Genomic DNA, 22565 nt, shown 5'->3' on the forward strand with positions numbered 1-22565 from the left:
AATATTACAACTTTATTAAATAACTTGTTTTATGATGCATGTTTAAGACTTTTCATCTCAGCAAAAAGTGCCAGATAATCTTCAATTCAAGGCATTTTATAGGTGCTTTGGGCATATAAATGGATTCATATGCAATGTGAAAGTAAACTGGGCTTAAATATTTTATTAAGGAAACTCAGAATATTTATTGGCATTTATTAACATTACTTGTAATTGTCAGTGATTGTGATTACAGTGTAGAAATGTATAACTTTGGTCCTAAGGATAGTATACTAAACAGCTGTTTATATCTATACATGCAGAAAAATTAAGTCCCTTATAGAGGTAGACTAACTTTTGAGGTAAAACCCACCTATTTGGCCAATGCTAATCTGAAAAGTACCTTTGGAAGTACCTTTGCAGAAGATGATCTACTTGGTATTGTTGTTTATCTTCATAAGACTTCTAATTTGAGAAGAATCTTTCACATCCCTAATGTTCAAAACAAACAATACATGCTTTGATATTAGAAAGTTCCATTGATTTTGTGTGTTTGTGTGTGTATTGCTTTACTCAAATATTAGGAGTTAGTGTTGATATCTAAATGACTTTTGTCTTCAGTATTAACTGTTAACCAATGTTTGCATGTCTGCTTACCTTCTTGATACAATAGAAAATAATGAAGAAAAAACTTTACACGATTGTAGAATTCTTAAGGGAGCCCTTTAAGGACCCATTCAGCTCCAGTTTAATTATTTTGACCTTTCAAAGCTAAGGTACCAATTTATTGGTTCAGTAACTCATTCATTAATGCATATGTTTTGAGTTCTTGACTATGTACCAGAAACTAAATTAGGTGCTAGGGATGGTGCATCAGAGAATAAAAGTCATAATCCTGATCTTTTGGAGCTTACATTCTAGTGTTGGCCTGATGATAGTCAATAATATTTATATATAGTAGAAGAGGGTAATGATATCTATTCTCTGAAGAAAAATAAATCAGGGAAGGATGATAGGGAGTGTTGGAATGGAGTTAGGCAGTTGCAATTTTGAAAGGATTGGTCAGGGAAAGCCTCCCTGGAAATATAACATCTTTCTTAAGATGAAGCAGGCAAGGGAACAGCCATGTGGTGGTCTGGGAGAGGAGCAGTTCAGGCAAAGGGAACAAGGATATATAGAGGCTCTAAGATCAGAGCTTAAGTGTGTGAGCAACAGCAAGTGGCCAGTGTGCCTGGTTCTGGGGAGAGAGCAAAAGGAAGCATGGTGTAAGAATGAGTCTGAGAACAAGCAGATCAGTCATGCTGAGCCTTGTAAGCCATGGCATCAAATGACTTTTACTTGAAAGCTATTGAAATAATTCAGGTAAGACTTGCTGTGGCTTGAGCCAGGTTGGTTTGCATTGAAGACTGTGTGAACTGATTAGATTCTGAAAGCTATGTCCAGAATGCAGTTTTGTACACTACCTATCACTCAAAACCTTTAGGCTAAAAATAAAAACAGTTTATATGTATTTATGATATTTCTCTGGTGACTGAAAAACCTGTCTGTTGTTACCCAGTAATTAAGCCATCTGGCTTTTTCTCAGACCAATAGTTCCTTAAAAGGTTCAGGTAATCCAGGCCATCCCAGAAGGCAGGTGCATTGTTTTGAAAGCTTTTCTTTTCCCTTTCCCCAGCGCCCAGTCATAATACTGCACAAACAGTCATCACCTTTAAGATCCCTAAACAACTAAATGTTTAAGCTGAATCCCCTGACTTCTTCTCACTACAGATACCAATATTCTTTCTCCTCCCTGGCACCTGAGGAGTCTTGTTTTCTTCTCCTTTCCTTTCCCCTTTCTCTTGGAGTTTTAGGAAGCCACTGTGCATGTCTTGTTAAATGTTGGAAAGAAGACAGGAACTCAGTTAATTTCTTTGCTCAAATATGGTCATTTTTCATAAATCCCACAGGTCTTTGAAAGGAAGGTATATTCCCCAGTCTTGGGTTCACCACTATGTGTGTCACTAGAGTAGGCTTATTCATTGTGTTGTGGAAATTTTCTTTATCTTTGCCTAAGGTTTTTTCTGCTTGATCTGTTAAAAAATTTTCTCTGTATAATGTGTAATTATCAATTTCTCCTTGTATTTCTGTTATTTCTGTTAGTGTTTGCTTTAAATATTTTGAAGCTATTTTATTAGGTGCATTCAAGTAAATTGAGTCATGTAAATCTAATCATGTTTTTTTGCCTCAAAGTCTGTAGTGTCTGATATTAGTAGAACTTTGTCTTGACTAGTATTCACTGGTATACTTTACAGTCTTCTCCCTTCACTATTTCTGTGGCCTTATAATTTAGTTTATCTCTTGAAAAAATATAGCTATATTTCATTTTTTCAATCCAGCTTACTACTCTCTTTTAATTAGGACTTTTGCCCCATTTATTTTTTACAGTCATTTGTTTATTTATTTTATTAAGTTATTATTGATATGCACTCTTATGAAGATTTCACATGAAAAAACAATGTGGTTACTGCATTCACCCATGTCATCGTGTCCCCCCATACCCCATTGCAGTCACTGCCCAACAGTACAGTAAGATGCCAAGAGTCAGAATTTGCCTTCTCTGTGCTACACTGTCTTCCCCATGATCCCCTCCACAGCATGTGTCAATCATAATACCCCTCAGTCCCCTTTTCCCTCCCTCCCCACCCACCCTTCTCCTTTGGTAACCACTAGTCCTTTCTTGGAGTCTGGGAGTCTGTTGCTGTTTTGTTTCTTCAGTTTTGCTTCATTGTTATACTCCACACATGAGGGAAATCATTTGGTACTTGTCTTTCTCGCCTGGCTTATTTCACTGAGTGAATACTTAATTCACATATTATTTCACTGATATAATATCCACCAGCTCCATCCATGTTGTTGCAAATGGTATGATTTGTTTCTTTCTTATGGCTGAATAGTACTCCATTGTGTGTATGTACCACCTTTTCTTTATCCATTTATCTACTGGTGGACACTTAGGTTGCTTCCATTTCTTGGCTATTGTAAAATAAATAGTGCTGCAATAAACATAGCTGTGCATATGTCTTTTTGAATATGAGAAATTGTTTTCTTTGGGTAAATTCCTAGGAGTGGAATTCCTGGGTCAAATTGTATTTCTACTTTTGGTTTTTTGAGGAACCTTCATATTCCTTTCCACAATGGGTGAACTAATGTACATTCCCACCAGCAGTGTAGGAGGGTTCCCCTTTCTCCACATCCTCGCCAGCATTTGTTGTTCTTAGTCTTTTCGATACCTGCCATCCTAACTGGCGTGAAGTAATAGCTTATTGTGTTTTTTATTTGCATTTCCCTGGTAATTAGTGATGTGGAGTACTTTTCATGTGCCTGTTGGCCATCTGAATTTCTTTTTTGGAGAATTGTCTCTTCATATTCTCTGTACATTTTTTAATTGGTTTATTTACTTTTTGGGTGTTGAGGCATGTGAGTTCTTTATATATTTTGGATGTTAACTGCTTGTTGGATATGTCATTTACAGATATATTCTCCCATACTGTAGGATGCGTTTTTGTTCAGTAGATGTTGTCCTTTGCTGTACAGAAGCTTTTTAGTTTGATGTAGTACCATGCGTTGATTTTTGCTTTTGTTTCTGTTGCTTGAAGAGATGCGTTCAGAAAAAAGTTGCTCATGTTTATATTCAGGGGATTTTTGCCTATGTTGTCTTCTTCGAGTATTATGGTTCTGTGACTTACATTCAGGTCTTTGATCTATTTTGAGTTTACTTTTGTGTATGGGGGATAGACAGTAATTCAGTTTCATTCTCTTGTATGTAGCTGTCCAGTTTTGCCAACACCAACTGTTGAAGAGGCTATCATTTCCGCATTGTATGTCCATGGCTCCTTTATCGTGTATTCATTGACCATATATTCGTGGTTTTTTGTCTGGGTACTCCAGTCTGTTCCTTTGGTCTATGGCTCTGTTCTTGTGCCAGTACCAAATTGTCTTGATTACTGTGGCTTTGGAGTAGAGCTTGAAGTCAGGGAGCATCCCAGCTTTATTCTTCCTTCTCAGTATTGCTTTGGCTATTCGGGGTCTTTTGTGGTTCCACATGAATTTTAGAACTATTTTCTCTAGTTTGTTGAAGAATGCTGTTGGTATTTTGATATGGATTGCATTGAATCTGTAGATTGCTTTAGGCAGGATGGCCATTTTTACAATATTAATTTCTTCCTATCCATGAGCATGGGATGTGTTTCCATTTATTGGTATCTTTTTTAATTTCTCTCATGAGTGTCTTACAGTTTTCAGAGTATAAGTCTTTCACTCCCTTGCTTAGGTTTATTCCTAGGTATTTTATTCTTTTTAATGCCATTGTGAATGTAATTGTATTCCTGATTTCTCTTTCTGCTAGTTCATTGTTAGTGTATAGGAATGCAACAGATTTTTGTGTATTAATTTTGTATCCTACAACTTTGCTGATTTCAGATACTAGATCTAGTAGTTTTGGAGAGGATTCTTTAGGGATTTTTACATACAATATCATGTCATCTGCAAACAGGGACAGTTTAACTTGTTCTTTACCAGTCTAGTTGACTTTTATTTCTTTGTGTTGTCTGATTGCTGTGGCTAGGACCTCCAGAACCATGTTGAATAAAAGTGGGGAGAGTGGGCATCCTTGTCTTGTTCCCGATCTTAAAGGAAAAGCTTTTAGCTTCTTGCTGTTAAATATGATGTGTGGCTGTGGGTTTGTCATATATGGCCTTTTATTATGTTGAGGTACTTGCCCTGTATACCCATTTTGTTGTTTTTTTCATGAATGGTATTGAATTTTGTCAAATGCTTTTCAGCATCTATGTAGATGATTATGTGGTTTTTGTTCTTTTTATTGATGTGGTGGACGACGTTGATGGATTTTCTAATATTGTACCATTCTTGCATTCCCTGGAATGAATCCTACTTGATCACGATGGATGATTGTTTTGAAGTAGTTTTGAATTCGGTTTGCTAATATTTTGTTGAGTATTTTGCATCTATGTTAATCAGAGATATTGGTCTGTAATTATCTTTTATTGTGGTGTCTTTGCCTGGTTTTGGTATTAGAGTGATGCTGGCCTCGTAGAATGAATTTGGAAGTGTTCCCTCCTCTTCTACTTTTTGGACAACTTTAAGGAGAATGAGTATTAGGTCTTCACTAAATGTTTCATGAAGTTTAGCGGTGAAGTCATCTGGTCCAGGAGTTTTGTTCTTAGGTAGTTTTTTGATTACCAATTCAATTTTGTTACTAGTAATTGGTCTGTTCAGATTTTTTATTTATTTCTGGGTTGTCCATTTCTAGAAATTTGTCCATTTCTAGACAGTTGTCCATTTCTTATAGGTTTTCCAGTTTCTTAGCATATAATTTTTCATAGTATTCTCTAAAAATTCTTTGTATTTCTGTGGTGTCTGTAGTGATTTTTCCTTTCTCAGTTTTGATTCTGTTTATGTGTGTAGAGTCTTTTTTTCTTGATGAGTCTCGCTAGGGGTTTATGTATTTTATTTTCTTGAAGAACCAGCCTCTGCTTTCATTTATTCTTTCTATTGTTTTATTCTTCTTGATTTTATATATTTCTGCTCTAATCTTTATTATGTTCCTCTTTCAACTGACTTTGGGCTTCATTTTTTCTTTTTTCTCTAGTTTTGTTAGTTTTCTAGTTTTCTAGTTTTGAGTTTAGCGTGTTCATATGGGATTGTTCTTCTTTCCTGAGGTACGTCTATATTGCAATATACTTCTTTCTTAGCATGGCCTTCACTGTGTCCTACAGATTTTGCGGTACTTATTGTTGTCATTTGTTTAAATATATTGCTTGATCTGTTTTTATTTGGTCATTGATCCACTGGTTATTTAGGAGCATGTTGTTAAGCCTCCATGTGTTTGTGGCCTTTTCATTTTCTTTGCGTAATTTATTTCTAGTTTCATACCTTTGTGGTCTGAGAAGCTGGTTGGTACAATTTCAATCTTTTTGAGTTTACTGAGGCTCTTTTTGTGGCCTAGTATATGATCTATTCTTGAAAATGTTCCATGTGCACTTGAGAAGAATGTGTATCCTGCTGCTTTTGGTTGGAGAGTTCTGTAGATGTCTGTTAGGTCCACCTGTTCTAATGTGTTCAATACATCTGTCTCCTTATTTTTCTCTCTGGTTGATCTGTCTTTTGGAGTGAGTGAAGTGTTGAAGTCTCATAGAATGAATGGATTGCATTGTTTCCCATTTTAATTCTGTTAGTATTTGTTTCACATTTGTAGGTGATCCTGTGTTGGGGGCATAGGTATTTATAATGGTTATATCCTCATTTTAGATTGACCCCTTTATCATTATGTAATGGCTTTCTTTGTCTCTTGTGACTTTCTTTGTTTGAAAGTCTGTTTTGTCTGGTATAAGTACTTCAACACCTGCTTTTTTCTCCCTGTTAGTTAGATGAAATATCTTTTTCCATCCCTTCTCTTTTAGTCTGTGTATGTCTGGGTATGAAGTGAGTCTCTTGTAGACAGCATATAGTTGGGTCTTATTTTTTTATCCACTCAGTGACTCTATGTCTTTTGATTGGTACATTCAGACCATTTACATTTAGGGTGATTATCGATAGGTATGTACTTATTGCCATTGCAGACTTTAGATTCGTGGTTACCAAAGGTTCAAGGGTAACTTCCTTACTATCTAAGAGTCTAAGTTAACTCACTTAGTATGCTATTACAAACACAATCTAAAGGTTCTTTTTTCTTCCCTCCTTTTCTTCTCCATTCTTTATATATGATGTATTATATCTATACTCTTTGTCTAGCACTTTTTATTACCTTTGGTGACAGCTATTGAACCTTAGGAACACTTCCATATATATTAGTCCTTCCAAAATACACTGTAGAGATGGTTTGTGGGAGTTAAATTCTCTCATCTTTTGCTTGCCTGCAAATTGTTTAATCTCTCCTTCATATTTAAATGATTATCTTGCCGGATAAAGTATTCTTGGTTTGAGGCCCTTCTGCTTCATTGCATTAAATACATCATGCCACTCCCTTCTTGCCTGTAAGGTTTCTGCTAAGAAGTCTGATGATAGCTTGATGGGCTTTCCTTTATATGTGATCTTTTTTCTCTTTGGCTGCTTTTAATATTCTGTCCTTATCCTTGATCTTTGCCATTTTAATTATTTTATTTCTTGGTATTGTCCTCCTTTGGTCTCTTGTGTTGGAAAATCTGTGGACTTTCATAGTCTGCAAAACTGTTTTCTTCCCCAGATTGGGGAAGTTTTCAGCAATTACTTCCTCAAAGACACTTTCTATCCCTATAATGTGAATATTGTTCCGTTTGGATTGGTCACACAGTTCTTTCAGTATTCTTTCATTCCTAGATATCCTTTTTTTTCTCTGTGTCTCAGCTTCTTTCTATTCCTCTTCTCTAATTTATATTTCATATATTGTCTCCTCCACCTTATCTAATCTGCTTTTAATACCCTCCATTTTGTTCCTCAATGATTGGATCTACATCCTAAATTCGTTCCTGAGTTCTAGAATATTTTTCTATACCTTCATGAGCATGTTTATGATTTTTATTTTGAAATCTCTTTCAAGAGTATTTATTAGTTCAGTGTCACTTGATTCTTTTTCTGGTGTTGAGATTTTGAACCAGGTTCCTTTGACGTTTCATATTTGTATGTGATGCCCTCTAGTGCCCAGAAGCTCTACTCTCTGGAGCTGCTCTGCCCCTGGAGCTTTGTCAGAAGGTTGCAGGCAAATTGTCCTGGTTCCTGGGAGGAGGAAAGAGCTTTTTCCTGCTTCCCAATTGCTATGTCTGTCTCCACTGGCACTACCAGTGGGCTGAACACACAGGTGTAAGCCTCTATGCTTTCCAATTGTTGCTTCTGTAGGCGGGGCTTCCCTCTGGCTGGCCTGATGCCAAGGCAGGGTTTGCCAGTTTGTGAGCCAGGTGAGAGCTGACTGCGAGGAGGGTGTAGCAGGTGTATCACAGTGGGGGGCTTTGGAGCTGTGTAGCCAGCCAGGGCAATGGAACATCTGAAGATCATGAAAGCTCCCAATCTGCTGGGCAGAGTGCACCCAGACAATTTTGTTTACCTGTCCTTTCTCCTGAGCAGTAAGCTCTGTGCAATCCTTGCCCCTTTAGCAGCCATCTCACTTTTAGCAAGTCTCTCAGACTGCCCACCCAGATCATCCAGATATAGATCTCTGTTTTCCACAATCACCTGGAATGTCAGTCTCTCCAGGTATTCTGCTTGTCTTAGCTTTCCAATCCCACTAATCACCAGAGCACCATGCAATGTAAGTTCAAACCTCCAGAGCAGATCTCCAGGGCTAGGTGTTCAGCAGTCCTAGCCCTCCTCTCCCTCCCTGCTCTGTTTCTCTTCCTCCCGATGGTGTGCTGGGTTCTGCTGGGTCTTGGCCTCGATATGTTACCCTGTTTGTGAGGTTTATTCTTTCCTCCAGGTGTATGCTGTCTGGCACAGCCTTCTTTCCTGTTGCTCTTTCAGGATTAGTTGTAGTAATTATATTTTCATGTTATATGTGGTTTTAGGAGGAGGTTTAATCCCCCCATTTGTCTTAATTGTGATTAGAACTGTATATGGATTTATTCTACCATCTTATGTGATAGTTTCCAATCTTTTTTTTTTTTTCTTACCTGTACTTCACTCAATCCCCTTCCCCAAACTCCATATCTATCCCAGCTAGGAGGTTATACTGTCTCTATCAATTCTTTTACAGGGTATACTAGATACTTTAACATCTACCCTTACTTTTACATCTGGCATGATTAGTACTACCTTCCTCTAATGCAGTATACTTTTTATCATATGTAACTTTTATCCAGTATTTTAGCTCTGTCATATTTAATTAGATCAATGTTAGAAAATAGTATTATTATATGCAGTCAGTAACTATTTTGTGATGCTTACCTGTATCCTTATTTACCATTTCTTATTATATTTTTGACCTTCAACAGGAGGTCATTTTCTCTTGCCTAAAGCACATTCTTCTAATTGTTTAAAAACTTTAAAATACTGCATATCTAGGTTGTTTAAAAATTAATAGAACATGTGTCTTGTCTCACAAAGTAAATTTTTTTAATGAAAAAAGCATAATATGAAATGAAACACATGTGTTTTCTATTTAAGTCTATATACCACTATATAAAAACATATCATTCTCATATAATCAAAAATAAACTTTCCTGTTAAACTCATGGCTTCAACATTGCATTATGGTTTTCTGATTGAGGTGTGTCCTTACTGAGTTTTTAAATGTTACACGTTTAAAATGCAGTGCTAAGGTTTCAGCTTTAAGGTTAGAGATAGGATTCTTGCTACCTCTGAAAGCCCTGACATATGTTCTTTGTGGGAACAGCCTTCCATTACTCTAGCTTACTTTTTAGGAACCCCTACTACATTAAAACTTCTAATTCATTGAGCCCTACGTTTTTCTTTGTTTATCATCCCCTTTAAATATAGCTTTTATCCTATGGTTCACCATTTTAATCATTTTTTTATTAGTACCTTCAGTTTTCCTGGGAAAATCTTATCCCTTGATAAGGCTAATTAATTACCTAATTTCTCTGTGCTGGATATTGCTGAAGAAAAGTACATAGCTTAGCATGTTGGTATCAGTGTAAGGACATTGGTCACAAATATCAGATGGGCACTCAGCACTGCCTACCATCTTTCATTTCTCCAGGTTGGTTGCTCTTCCTGCTCTGCAGTGACTCTTTTGTACTTTCTCTACTCTTTTCTTCATGTTCTGTCTCCCAATCTCCAAATGACAATTCTGTCTCATCCTTAATGAAACAAATAGAATCCACTAGGTAAGAATGGTCTCATTTCCAATTCCCTTTCCATCTTTTTCTTGTTTTCTTAATTGGAAGAAATAAACTCCCTTCCAAGACAGGCTCTTTTCTTTTCCTGGTGGAATATTCAAATATTCGTTAGTATCTCCCATTTAAAACACTCAGAGAAAACAAAACACAAAACTGTCCCTTCACACCACATCCCTTGCAATAGCACCTTATTTTGTTAAAGGAGATGTTTGTATATATATAACTTTATTTCCATTTTTAATCACATCATTCTAAGCTTTGGTTCCCATCATTATATTAAAACTTGCTTTGCTAAAGTAGTAAATGGCTTTAATGTTTGTTAGTTGTGGATACCTTTCAGTTCCTCTCAGCAGTATTCAGCAAAGTAAACAACTCCCTTCTTGAAAAACTCAACTCTTCATGTGGGTGAGATGATACCCTGCATCCCTTGTTTACCTCTTTACCTCTCTGGTTTTTCCTTCTGTTTCCTTTGTTAGCACTTTCTCTACTGCTTGACATCTTAATGCTCCTGAGGGTACTTTTTTATTCTCAATTTATACTCTTGCCCTAGGCTGTACTGATAATCTCAAATTTATGTTTCTAGCACATTTCTCTCGTATGTTAGAGTCATATATCCTGATACCTACTTGATCTCCATTGTCTGAGAGACATTTCAAATTTATTATTTCAAAATAGAACTCTCTCTCCCTGTTCCTCACTTGGAATTTCCATCTGTGGTATAACAAATCAACCCATTTGCTACATCCATAAATTTGGGAGTTAATGTTAACTTCTCCATCATCAAGTCCTATTAATTTTACTTCCAGAGTATTTAAAAAAAATGTGTCTACTTCTGTTTCCACTCTCACCTTTTACTCTTCTAGACTGTAATAGCATCCTAATTGTCCTCAGGTCTGTACTTCTCAGTGCAACTGAAGTCATTTTCATAAAATACAAATCAGATCATCTCACTCTCCTGCTTAAAGCCTTTTGTTGAGTATCTGTGACTTTGAAAATAGGATCCATATTCAATAGTGTGACCTTTAAGGTTTTGCATAATTTGGCCTTTACCTGGCTTTTAAACTTCCTTGGTTTAGTGTTTGCTTTCTTTGGGCTACACTGGGCCTTAAAATTTTTCTCTGGACAGTATAGTTCAGGGCCTTTATCCATGGTGTCACCTAAATATCATATCCTTACTGCTGCATTTTTCAACCTCCCTATCTAAATTATTTCTATGACTGTTTAAAGCCCCTCTCTTCCACCAAATGTTCGGCTTCCAGTAGGAAAAGGAACTGTGCAAACCATGGTGTTTTTAACTTCTCACTTACTGCCTGGTTTAGAATAAATATTGGATGGAGGTATGGAGGGATAGGTGGATGGATGAAAATCTCATTTGTGACATAAGATATGTAAATGAAAACTAATAGGGAAATGTAAGTTGTCTTATTTCCCTCTTATTAATACCAGATAGCATTAAAATATATATATATTTCTTTTAATTCTTTCAGCAAGATCTCTGTACCTTCTTGATATCAAGGGCTTGCAAAAACTCAACACTGGCTAACTATTTATACTGGTAGGTAAAATAATTTTCTGCTTATTTTCTTATTACTATTTTGGACTATTTTTTTCCCATACTGTAAATAAAAGATAGTTTAAGGTGTAAGTAATCATCAGCATCCTAAATTCTGTATTTATATCTATCTAGTTGTATTCCTTTATAGCTGTGCTCATGGCTATGCTTGTTAGCTATACTGTTTCTCTTTCTTTCACTAATTTTCCTGGATCTGAGATAAAAGTGGGTAAGGTATTAATTTTTTTTATTTTAATATCTGTTTTGCCTTTTATGCTGCTTAAGCAGTGTGCCTATAACTTCACAGTCCTTTGGGAGTATGTATTTTCACATTATTTACCAAAACATTGGAATCATGCAAAAATGGGAGGTTGGAATTTGGACTTAATTATTTCATAGATGAGGAAACTGAGGCAGAAGCATAATGTACCTGAACTTGGTAATGTGTGAATGAGGACTACATTAATTATTATCACTTTGCCATTTACAGAGTACTTTCAGTGACCTTTTCTCATTTGTCCGTGTGAAGTTAAATAGGATAAGTATAAGCATCTCTGTATTACATGAACACAAGTGTCTTGAGTGAGTTGAAGGAAAGAGAAATTATGGCACAGAAAGAAGAACTGACTTCCTGGGACACAATTAAAATGAATCCTGGCTCCCTTTATCTGTCACAGACATACTTAGTGTTCTTTACCATAGAAATGATCTCTGATCTAATCTTGCTGCTCATTTTACAGTGTTTACTTCAACAGTACAAATCAACATATATCCGGTCTGAAAACTCATTATTTTTGAAGAATAATGAGACATTTGCTTTCATGAAGAAATTAAACAAAATAGTATCTTGTTTTAGACTGAGTTTGGAGAAACTGTCTTGCAGGTCAAATCATGCCTTAACTTCATTTTCCCACTCTCCAAGCATAGTGTTATTCTAAAATTGCACTGTAGCCATGAAATGAGTAACTAAAGTCAGAGGGCTCTTTTAACAAACACAGGTCTTCATCTTTACACATGCAATAAGTCATTGTTTATTCCTTTATTGTTCTCTTCACAGTGAAGAAAAACTACTATCAATCTTAAATAAATCTATCTTCTTTCTGCCCCTTGGGAACCTGTGATTTTTTTTTAAGCCCTTAGTGGGAAGAAAAATAATTCCTTACTTTTACTTTATCAGTTCAATATAATATTCATAAAACTACTTTCCCTCACAGTAAATTTCATTATGTCCTTGGAAATACACCCATAGGATATTTTGACTAGTTGTTAATCACCATTTTTACTTTGAAAAAGTTACTTAGAAATTCTGGAGTATCAAATAGCTGCTCTTTCCTTTTATTGTAACTTTTTCTTTGCTACTGTTCTCCATATTCCAGTGTGAATTCTTAAATGTAGGTCTATTCACTGGTGTTAAGGAAAAATATTTCCTCTAGAAAAACCCAAATATTTATAAAAGAGAACAAAAAAATACATATTATTCAGCATGTTGCCAAGTTTTTGAGTAGATATTTAAAGCTTCAAAGGTATTGTAGAGTTAAGATTTTATATTTTTTAAAATTATTTACTGAGAATTCTTTCATAAGTATTTTTATTTCCTTGCAGTATTCATGGAAGGTTTTTCTCTGGCTCATAATTTATAAATTAGTCACTTAAGAGCTGTGTGTGAATATACTGAATATGTGGTGTTTTAAAATTGTGTACTTTTTGGATTTACTGTAGACCAGCTTTCATTGTGAAATCTGAAAATAGAATCTTGATGTCTTATTTCAAGTAAGAAGAGTTTTCAAACCATTCTGAAGGCAGCTGAATAGTAGGAAACCTATTAGATGAACAGTTTCCAACAAGGCAACAGTTTCTGTTCAGAAAGAGCATTTTGTTTTCTTCATAGATAATACACAAAGTGCAACCCGAGTTCCCAGTCTTATAAGCATTCCGTCAAACTTAGATTTGATTTGTGTTTTCCCACTATGTCTCTGATTCATTGAAGCAATACCATGTGCTGTGTCTGTTCATTCTCTGAGGAGTAATTGTTTTTCCCGTATTTACAGTCTGCATATTACATATTCAGAAATACTCATGGGGAAGAAAAGCTATTGATGTGGATTTCTGACTTTGGTAGATACTTCTTTTGTGATTGTAGAGTGAAAATATGGGAAATAATTTCAAATAGTGGGTATAAAGTGACCATTCTTTTTCTTTGAAAATGGAGACAATAGTATTAAAATATTAATCAAATATAACAAGTTAAAAAGTTTATTGTAACAAATGTATTAAAATATAAGTTTTAATTGATTATGCTGTGTCCATTTGAATATTTTGAAATTTTTTTCCATTTGTTCTTTTCCTAGTGATTTAAATGGGGTTCCTGCTATAGCTCAATCCTCAGGGGCCTATAGTTCTGCAGATAATCCTTTTAAATTGAATAGTGTCAACCTTTTAAGCCACAGAGGGGTGTTATAGCCTCCAATCTATAAAAGTGTTGGGCATCAGGATCTATAAATCATTTTACTTTTTTATTTTTATAGCTATTCCAGTATGTTGAAATTGAAAGTAAACTTTGGATGCTTTGACATGTTTTTCTATAACTTTTAAGACCTTTCAAGGTAATAAAGGTTATTTACCCCACAAAATGAAATTGCCAGGAAACAGGTAGCCCACTGATATAATCTTACAATGGATACCCAGACAGTTTTGTCTGCATTTCTACTTGAAGATGACAGATTTCAAAGGGCTACCTTAGAGTGCTTTGTATAGATTACTTACTGCTGTGAGCAGAGAATTCAGAAATGATTTAAATCTTGGTCTTCTAATCTTGATCTACATTTATCCCTCATATTTGGTGATGATGCTGTTATTTTTATTTTAGATGGACTTCCTTGTTACAGCAGAACTTTGGCATGAATGATTTTGAGAGATGTTTGATATATATGACCCTTATGAGTGCTAACGCAGATCCTCAATCACAGGAGCTAGCTGTGGTCATTTTGTTTACTTGGTGGTCAAGGAGACCTGAACAGACCAGTGGCACCTCTATGTTGAGGTCATCTGTATTGCTTATTTGGAAATGAGTTTGCTTTGTAAACACACAGGAAAAGACAATGAATATACTGAGGTGTTGGAGATAGTTAAGGACTTTAAAGGATAGAAAGGTATGAATTGGATTTGAATAAAGCTGTTGATATTTTGTAGTTGAGAATGACTGTTTGACATTTAGGTTATGGTTGCAGGTGATCAAACATCTTGGAATACTGTGAATAGGAAATATGAGTTTGTCTTAACTGTTCTTAGCTTATTCATCTAGAAAAGAGCTAACTGAAAAACTTTATTCAGTAATGGAAATAACCCACAGTGATGCACACATGGCTGTTGAGCACTTGAAATGTGGATAGTGTGATTGAGAAACTGAAATTTTAATTTCAGTTAATTTTTATTTTAAATAGTCATATATATCCTGTGGCTCTAGAAGGCTTTCTTGATTCATGATTCAAGAAAGCCGCCTTGAATTTTTGGTTTAGAATTCTTGGGCACATGAGATGGTGGATATAGTATCATGGTTCACTTCCTCATACCACTTTACAGAAAATTTTAGGTTATACAACTCTGAGAGAACACCTATTATCATGATAAAGCATAGCACTGGGAAGTTGGGGGAGGAAGACTAACTTTTATCAGCTCTTAAAATATATCTGTGTATGAGACTATACTGGATATGTCAGGGGCTACTGAAAAATTTTGAGATATGGCATCAGCATCAATTTCCATATAATCTGTGAAGGGAATTAGGAGTTAAACATATGAAACAGTGACAAAGTAACATTATTAAAAAGTCTGTGAGAGGCTATGCTGATTCTAGGAAGTCAGAGATGAAAGAAGTTGTTAGGATCTGTGAAGACTTCCTAGAAGCAGTAAAGTGTTGCTTGTAATTGATGGATGGGTAGAATAAAGGAAGATGTAGTTTGGGAAGGTGTTTCTGGACCGTAGTGCAACATGAGCAGAAACACAAAATAGGCAAATGTGAGGGATGGTAAGGTGTCTTCTTTGAGGGGAATTTCAGCCCTGGGAAAGTTCATTCTGGATTTGGTGAGACAAAAATGACAGCAGAATGTTGGGAGTAAAAGGATTTACACCAAGCTTTATTCTTACGGTGGCAGGTCAGGTGCTAGAATACCATCTGCCTCCTGCAAAATCTGCATGCAGCAAGCACATCTCTGTCTCTGCCTCTGCTCCAGCCTCTGCCCCGCTCCAGCCTCTACCTCCATTCCAGGCTCTTCCTTCCCTCCAGGCTAGGTAGCTCTCTTTATATAGCAACACAGACAATAATGGCTTATCACCAACATATGTGAGCATGATCCTGCATAGTAAGGCAACTATTAAAAAATGGAACTTCCATTTTTCTCTCCAGGGAAATCCACCCAGCCAGGATTCTCACCTCAGAATCTATGTGGTCTTAATTTTCCCTGATGGTCCCTGTGCAAGAAAGCTAGAGCATTGCAACCAGACTCTACAACAGCAACAGAGGTTACAACAACATACAAATAACAACAGGAATTATGATGATGGTATACAAATAACAACAGATGATATTCATCCTCAAGCCTGGGGAGACGGATTTCCACCAGGTGGTCATTGCAGCCATGTTCAAACCGGTTCTACTCGGATGAGTTCATGACTTGCACTTTCCGCAGGAGGCCATCCTGGACCATAGGCCTATTCAGAGATACTCGAGTGTTTTGCCATCCATAGGGGCAGCCCACTGAAGTACCCCACCCATGAGAGCAGCTTTTTCTGTTTTTTGGTCTGCATTAAATCCTGCCAATTATGCCAAATGTCTTGCCTGAAGGGAATTTCAGCCCCAGGCAAGTTCACTCTGTAACTTGGTGAGACCGAAAAATGACAATGGAACATTGGGGGTAAAAGGGTTCATACCCATCTTTATTCTTACGGTGGCAGGTCAGCTGCTAGAATCCTATCGACCTTCAGCAAATCTGCATGCAGCAAGCCTTTCTCCATCTCTGCCTCTGGTCTAGCCTCTGCCTCCCCTCCTGGGTCTATGCTGAGCATTGGGTGGAGCTCTTTATAATAGCTTATTGTACACATGTGTGCAAGCATGTGCTTGCACAGTAAGTTGAGTATTACATCATTGCACTTGCACAATGGGAAGTTAGATTAGGATCAGATGAGGATTCTGGCCAGGGAACTTCCAATTTCTGTACATAAGGGTATTAATACCTGCCTGGAGTATGAATTCTTAAGTTGAGGATAGTTGAAGTTTGGACCAGAACCTTGGGGCCACAGAAACTGTTTTAAAATAGTGGACAAGAGGGAAGCATTAATGTTTTTAATATAAGTGGATCACAGTTAAAATCATTTAAAGAAAAATTTAGGATGATTGTATTGAACAATAAGTGGTTTCTTTTAGAGTTGGAGAGGCCAGGTAAGAGTTATCTGATGGTTGATTACAGATGAGGCTGGTAGTAGTACAGAGCCACTGTAAGAAGCATTTTATAGGGTAAAGTAAATAGGGTCTAGTGACTACTTGAGTATAGGTGGTTGAGGCAGGCGCATGTGAGCTACATTTGCCTGTAGATGCATGGACCACAAATTAAATACAAGGTGCTGTTGACAGTTTTAGTAGATCTTGCATATCTGGTTTGACTACAGCTTTACTTCTCTTATATTCAAGTGATTCAAACATTTATGTTCCCTGCCCGATTTTTGAGAAAACTTGAGATTGTAAATCCAGCTACATGAGAATTTCTACCCCAAATGCCTGGAATATTGATAGTACCTTCCATGGTGATAGAAAAATAAGTCATTTAGAATGGCAAGTTCAGTTTTAAACATGTTCAGTTAAAAATGACAGACAGTGTCTTGGAATGGGAGTCTATTGCTTGAAAATGAGGGTGGATGAATATGAAAGCAGGCCATGTAATGAAATGTAAAATTAGACCTTTGAAATGATAAAAGGGATATATATTCATATTTGAGAATTATCAACATTGAGATAATGGTTAAATCCATGAGAATGAAATCATTCATTCATTCAACAATAATATATTTAATATTATGAGCCAAGAATGGGAATGCTGAGGGTATATTGCAAAGACCCTAAAAGAAGGTAAGTTTCTGTTCTCACAAAGTGTACCTTCTAGTGGCTGAACATCCTCTTACCAAGAAATAGTATAAAGGAAAATAATAAGTGACTGTACCTTGAAATTTGTGAAACCCTATCAGTTAAGGGAGTTGATATGTTTCATGTGGTTTTAAAAGATTAAACATTGTGAGAATAAGCTTAGTAGCACATAAAGAATTTTGAGTCAAGTCCTTGGTTCTGATTTCAGCTCTACAACCAAACTAATGTGTCATGTAGGCAAGACAGCCCTCTAAAGTTTCACTATTGATACAACAAGTTGGGCTAGATCTGTGTTTTTCAGACTACACATTTTGATCCGTTGAAAACAATTTAAAGACAATCTAGCATCTGTTAAAGAAAAATGAAATAGAACAGAATAGCATTATTAATATATTCATAGGGTGTTCCTTTGTCAAACTTTTTCTGTCTTGAGTATCATGTGTGCACAGAGGTGACTGTGTGTCCTGAGTTACGACATAAAATGTGGTTATTAGTATGGCTGGTTTGCGTCACAACACTTAGAAACACTGGATTAGATGATCTGTAAGATATAATCCAGATCATTGCTGAAATCTAAACTGCCTATACAGTTACTTTGTAGACTAATAAGAGCCTTATATAATACTAAAAGTATTTTATAGATTATGAAAATATTCTTGTTTGTGAGTTAGTGTGAATGTGTGAGTTTAAGATGATTTCTGAAGATATTAATGCTCTTTATACCTTGTAAAGTGCTGGGTGAAAATGCTTATTTTAAAGCCAGATTTTTAGGAAATCTAGGATATTGTATATATTAAAGCATTATTGTTATTAATTTGCCTTTCATAGACGGTTATATATGTTGTCCTGTAATTTAACACTTTTAAAAGACTAATGATAAAATGTGTTTTATCATTTCCACTTAATTAATTTTGCAAATGGGACTTTTCTGTTTTAATGGAAATGTGTGATGATTTACAAAATGAATCTGAATTTCATTTCACCTTATATGAATGACTTAACATATTTTTGAGGTATGTAATAGTGGAATGTGAAGATCAAGATACTCAGCAGAGAGATCCAAAGACCCATGAGATGTACTTGAATGTAATGAGACGATTCAGCCAAGCATTGCTGAAGGTAACCATAACCACTGAATGTGGGGGATGGCAAACACAGAGGACCAGCCAGACTGGCCTGTTGCCTGTTTTGGTATGTTCTGTGAGTGAAGAATGATTTTTGTATTTTTCAATGGTTAAAAAAAATCAAAAGAATATTTTGTGATACAATGTGAAATTCTAATTGTAGTGTTCATACATAAAATTTTATTGGGACATAGTCATACTCATTTATTTTATATTATTTATGGCCACTTTTTTACTACAATAGCAATTGGATAGTTGAAATGGGAGCTGTATGGCCAGCAAAGCCTAAAATATTTATTTCTTGGCCCCTGACAGGAAGTTTGTTGACTTCTTATTTACTTAAATAAGCCTATACCTGGAGCCAGAAAACTCCAAACTTGTGCTTTCTTATTTCCCTTTTTTGTTTTCTTTTTTTCTTATCAAGACTAGTCACACTTTCAGAAAGCTGGCAGTGGTTATATTGCAGATATTTTCTGTGTAACTTGTGTTTTGCTTCTTAAACAGTTTTTCGAGATATGTGAAGCCATTTTCCCATGGTGTTCTTGTGATTCTGAAATGTGTTGCAGTTCAGCCAGCAGAGGGTGCATGGGCAATGGAAGGAAAACTCACAGCATCAGGCTGTGATTTGCTACAGAAATATTTTACTTCATAGCATCTTTTATCTGCTCTTTCGTGTTTTTAAAAATTTAAATCACACCTTTTGGACTCTTTGAGACTAAACCTTTATGTAGTCCTCAAAGCTGAGAGCTTCTCTACATCAGACTGATTGGCAAACAAATGGTTGGTCCTCTTTTCTAATCTAGTTTCTGTCACTTACTGCCTTTGTCAACAACCCCTGAAGAAATAATCACTTTCTCTGAGTTTAAATTTTCTCATGTTTGAAATGAGGGTATTTGCTCAGCTACCCTTTATCAAGTAATTGGGAAGATTAAAAGAGAAAATTGGTTTTATGAACTTGGAATCACTGCATAATACTTAACACTTAGTTTTTATGACTTTTATTTTACTAAGCAAGCATCTATTATGTTGCTACTTGAGTATTTTGAGTATATTTTTAGTTCCTTGAGGATAATATTGTGTCATATGCCCAGCACATTTCTGGGCTTCACAGGTATCCAGATATTTTATCAATCAATGGGTGAATGCATTTTGAGTGAATGAATTTTATTGTGCCACATGACTGTATGTGAAAAAGTGCTGTTTTTGATAGAGTAAGTTTCACTGAAGACTCAAATAATTTTCAACTGTTGGTTGAAAGAGTTGGTGGTGGTTAAAGAAGCTAGCAAGTTTCTCATTATCTCTGAATCAGGATAATCTTTTTCAATTTTACTTTGTATTGAAGTTTGCAGCTATTAGAGGAATAAATAAAGATCACCCATGCTATTAAAGGAAACCTGATCATTATGCTTCGTCGAAACTAATTTTCCTCTTCTTTCAATCCCTTCAGGGTGATAAGTCTGTCAGAGTTATGCGTTCTTTGCTGGCTGCACAGCAGACATTTGTAGACCGGCTGGTGCATCTCATGAAGGCAGTACAGCGGGAAAGCGGCAATCGTAAGAAAAAGGTAGACCCATGGGCTTTGCTTTCTGTTTATGACTCATAATGTCTTGGTGTCATAAAATACGGAGATTTGTCTGTTTGGGTTGGCAATTTTATGAAATTCGTATCATGTAAATATAATAGGAACACTTCTCAGTACTAGTTATGTATGGGGTCCTGTTTTATGAGTTTACATATATTAATTTAATTCTCACAACAACCCTGTAAGTTAGGTACTATTATTATACCAATTCTAAGAGAAAGTAGGGATAGAGAGGTTAAGTAATTTGTTCATGTCCTCAGTTAGCAAGTGTTGGTGTTGGGATTTGTACCCAGGCATTCTGAGTCCATATTTTTATCTACAGTGTTTTATTGGCTCTTTAAAATCTTAGCTTCCTAGAGTATAATCTATTTGACATGGAAGGGATCTCTAGAGATCATTTAGACTAGAATTATTTTGAAAAAATCAAAGTCCAGAGTGACTTTATGTATTGTGAAACTAGATATTCATAACAACACTGGCTTTTTACCTGTTCTCACAACTAGGACAGTGATCTTTCTCTATACAGTGAGACTTCTACTTGATGAGAATAGATGAGTATTCAGTCTTCATATATCATTTTTTTCTACCTGAAAATCTAAGTGATATGAGGGATTCACCTGATAATCTCCTGTTACCTTATCCCATAGTAGGTAGATCTTTCTAAATGGCCCTTGTAAAATAAAACAACATGACACATTTTACTGTTGTTATGTAGACTTGTGAGAGGAATGTGGAAAGAGGAAAAGATGAAAAATTGGGTTAGGAGTTCAAAGGCAAGGTATCAGGTCTAAAGAGAAATGTTAGCAGATACATGTGCAAGGAAGTGTTCACAAGGTTAGGAATGAGAAAAATAGGCTGAAGAGAAGTACCTTTTTATTGTTTGCATTTTCTTTGTTATTAAGAATTACAAATCATCATTCAGCAACTGTATCCTTAGTGCATTTCTCCTGGAGCCCTCCTCCCCGGAGGTGCCTGTGTGAGAAGCCGTATGACCCCAGATGCCCACCAGCAAAAGGAAGTCTCTGTTCCGGTGACTGTCAGTGTGGGGCATGTATTTAAACCAGTTTGTTTTTGTAGGATGTGCTCGTCTATTCACTGCACACCTGAGCCTCTGGCTGCACCTCGGGTTTAGCTGTTCCGGATGATGACTACCTGTTTGAATCACTTAAGGCCCCACAGCATGAATTGTTTTTCTGCCACATAACCTGTATTTTAATAAGTTAGACAATCCCAAATACAGTTTCAACACTGGCCAAAAATCTTAGACATCTTTTTGTGATGTGGTAAAAGACAAATTTAATGTTATTTACTACACAGATTTACTAGGCATAGTCCTGGCACCATGCCGAAATGCTAAGATTGCTTTCAACTACCATTCTTTCCATTACTGATAGAAATAATGGAATGACTACTGCTAGTAATTAAAATCCTATGTAGCACTTTTCCATCCCATATAATGAAACAGGGAGAAACATCACGGTGAGGGCAGTAGTGTTAGATATGTAACATGGTGATCCTTGAGTTCAGTGCCAAATGGGTGAAACAAATGATAATGTTGTTGCTATCTTCTTTCTTGTGTTGACTTCTGGCTTAGGAAAAATCATGTTGAAAGAGCTTGTCTTTGAGTCTAGATATTTGAGTTCTAATAAAAATGCATTTCCACTGACTTCTAAAAAAATTAAAGCTTTCATACTGAATGTTAAGTAGTCTTTTTCCACTTTTTTAATCCTTTAGGTGAGCGCATTCATTTATGCAATACTAATGAATCGCATGCCTACTGCAAGCCAAGCACTTTTCTAAGTTCTGGGGATATAGCAGTGAATATTAAATTCTCTGCCTTTATGGAGCTTACATTCTTGTTGGAGGGAAAATTTAACCGAATAAGCAAGTAAAATATATAGTATTCTAGATAGTGTTGTGTGCTATGGAGAAAAATAAGGTTAGTAAGGGGAACAGAAAGTGCTGGTTTCAAGTTGTAAGGCAGTGTTTGACTTCTCAATAGCGTAGACAGGAAGGCCTCACTGAGAAGCTGACATTTGGCCAAAGATTTGAAGCAGGTGATGGAGCAAGTTGTGGGAATATCTAGAGAAAACTGTTCCAGCCAGAGGAACAGCAAGTACAGAGGCCCTGATGTAGGAGCATACGTGTATGAGCATATGTGCCATGTTTGTGGAATGGGAAGAAGCCCAGTGTATTTGCAGCAAAGGTACCATGGGGGAGAACAGTAGGAGATGAAGACAGAGGACTGAGATCATAGATGTACTCCACAATGGATGAAATATATCCCTGTAAGCCAGTACAAGGAATTGGACTTCATCATTGAATATAAGTTCAGAGTGGAAGTTATTAGAGGTTCTCAACAGAAGAG

The 22565-nt window shown here is 36.1% G+C and overlaps 1 protein-coding gene across 4 annotated transcripts in view; it reads left to right on the forward strand.

Moving 5' to 3' along the window:
* The window catches only part of PIK3C3 (phosphatidylinositol 3-kinase catalytic subunit type 3), a 146350-nt gene that overhangs the window by 61939 nt on the left and 61846 nt on the right, over positions 1–22565 (forward strand). For 3 of the 4 annotated variants that reach the window (XM_017660015.3, XM_017660017.3, XM_073212974.1), the window contains 3 exons: positions 11294–11361; positions 18505–18682; positions 20063–20179. In XM_017660015.3, the coding sequence (XP_017515504.3) occupies positions 11294–11361; positions 18505–18682; positions 20063–20179 (363 nt within the window). The remainder of the gene's footprint in view (positions 1–11293; positions 11362–18504; positions 18683–20062; positions 20180–22565) is intronic. The other variant, XM_017660016.3, reaches the window with a different exon arrangement.

The sequence above is a fragment of the Manis javanica genome, chromosome 9, assembly GCF_040802235.1.
Source record: "Manis javanica isolate MJ-LG chromosome 9, MJ_LKY, whole genome shotgun sequence".
NCBI classification, from domain to species: domain Eukaryota; kingdom Metazoa; phylum Chordata; class Mammalia; order Pholidota; family Manidae; genus Manis; species Manis javanica.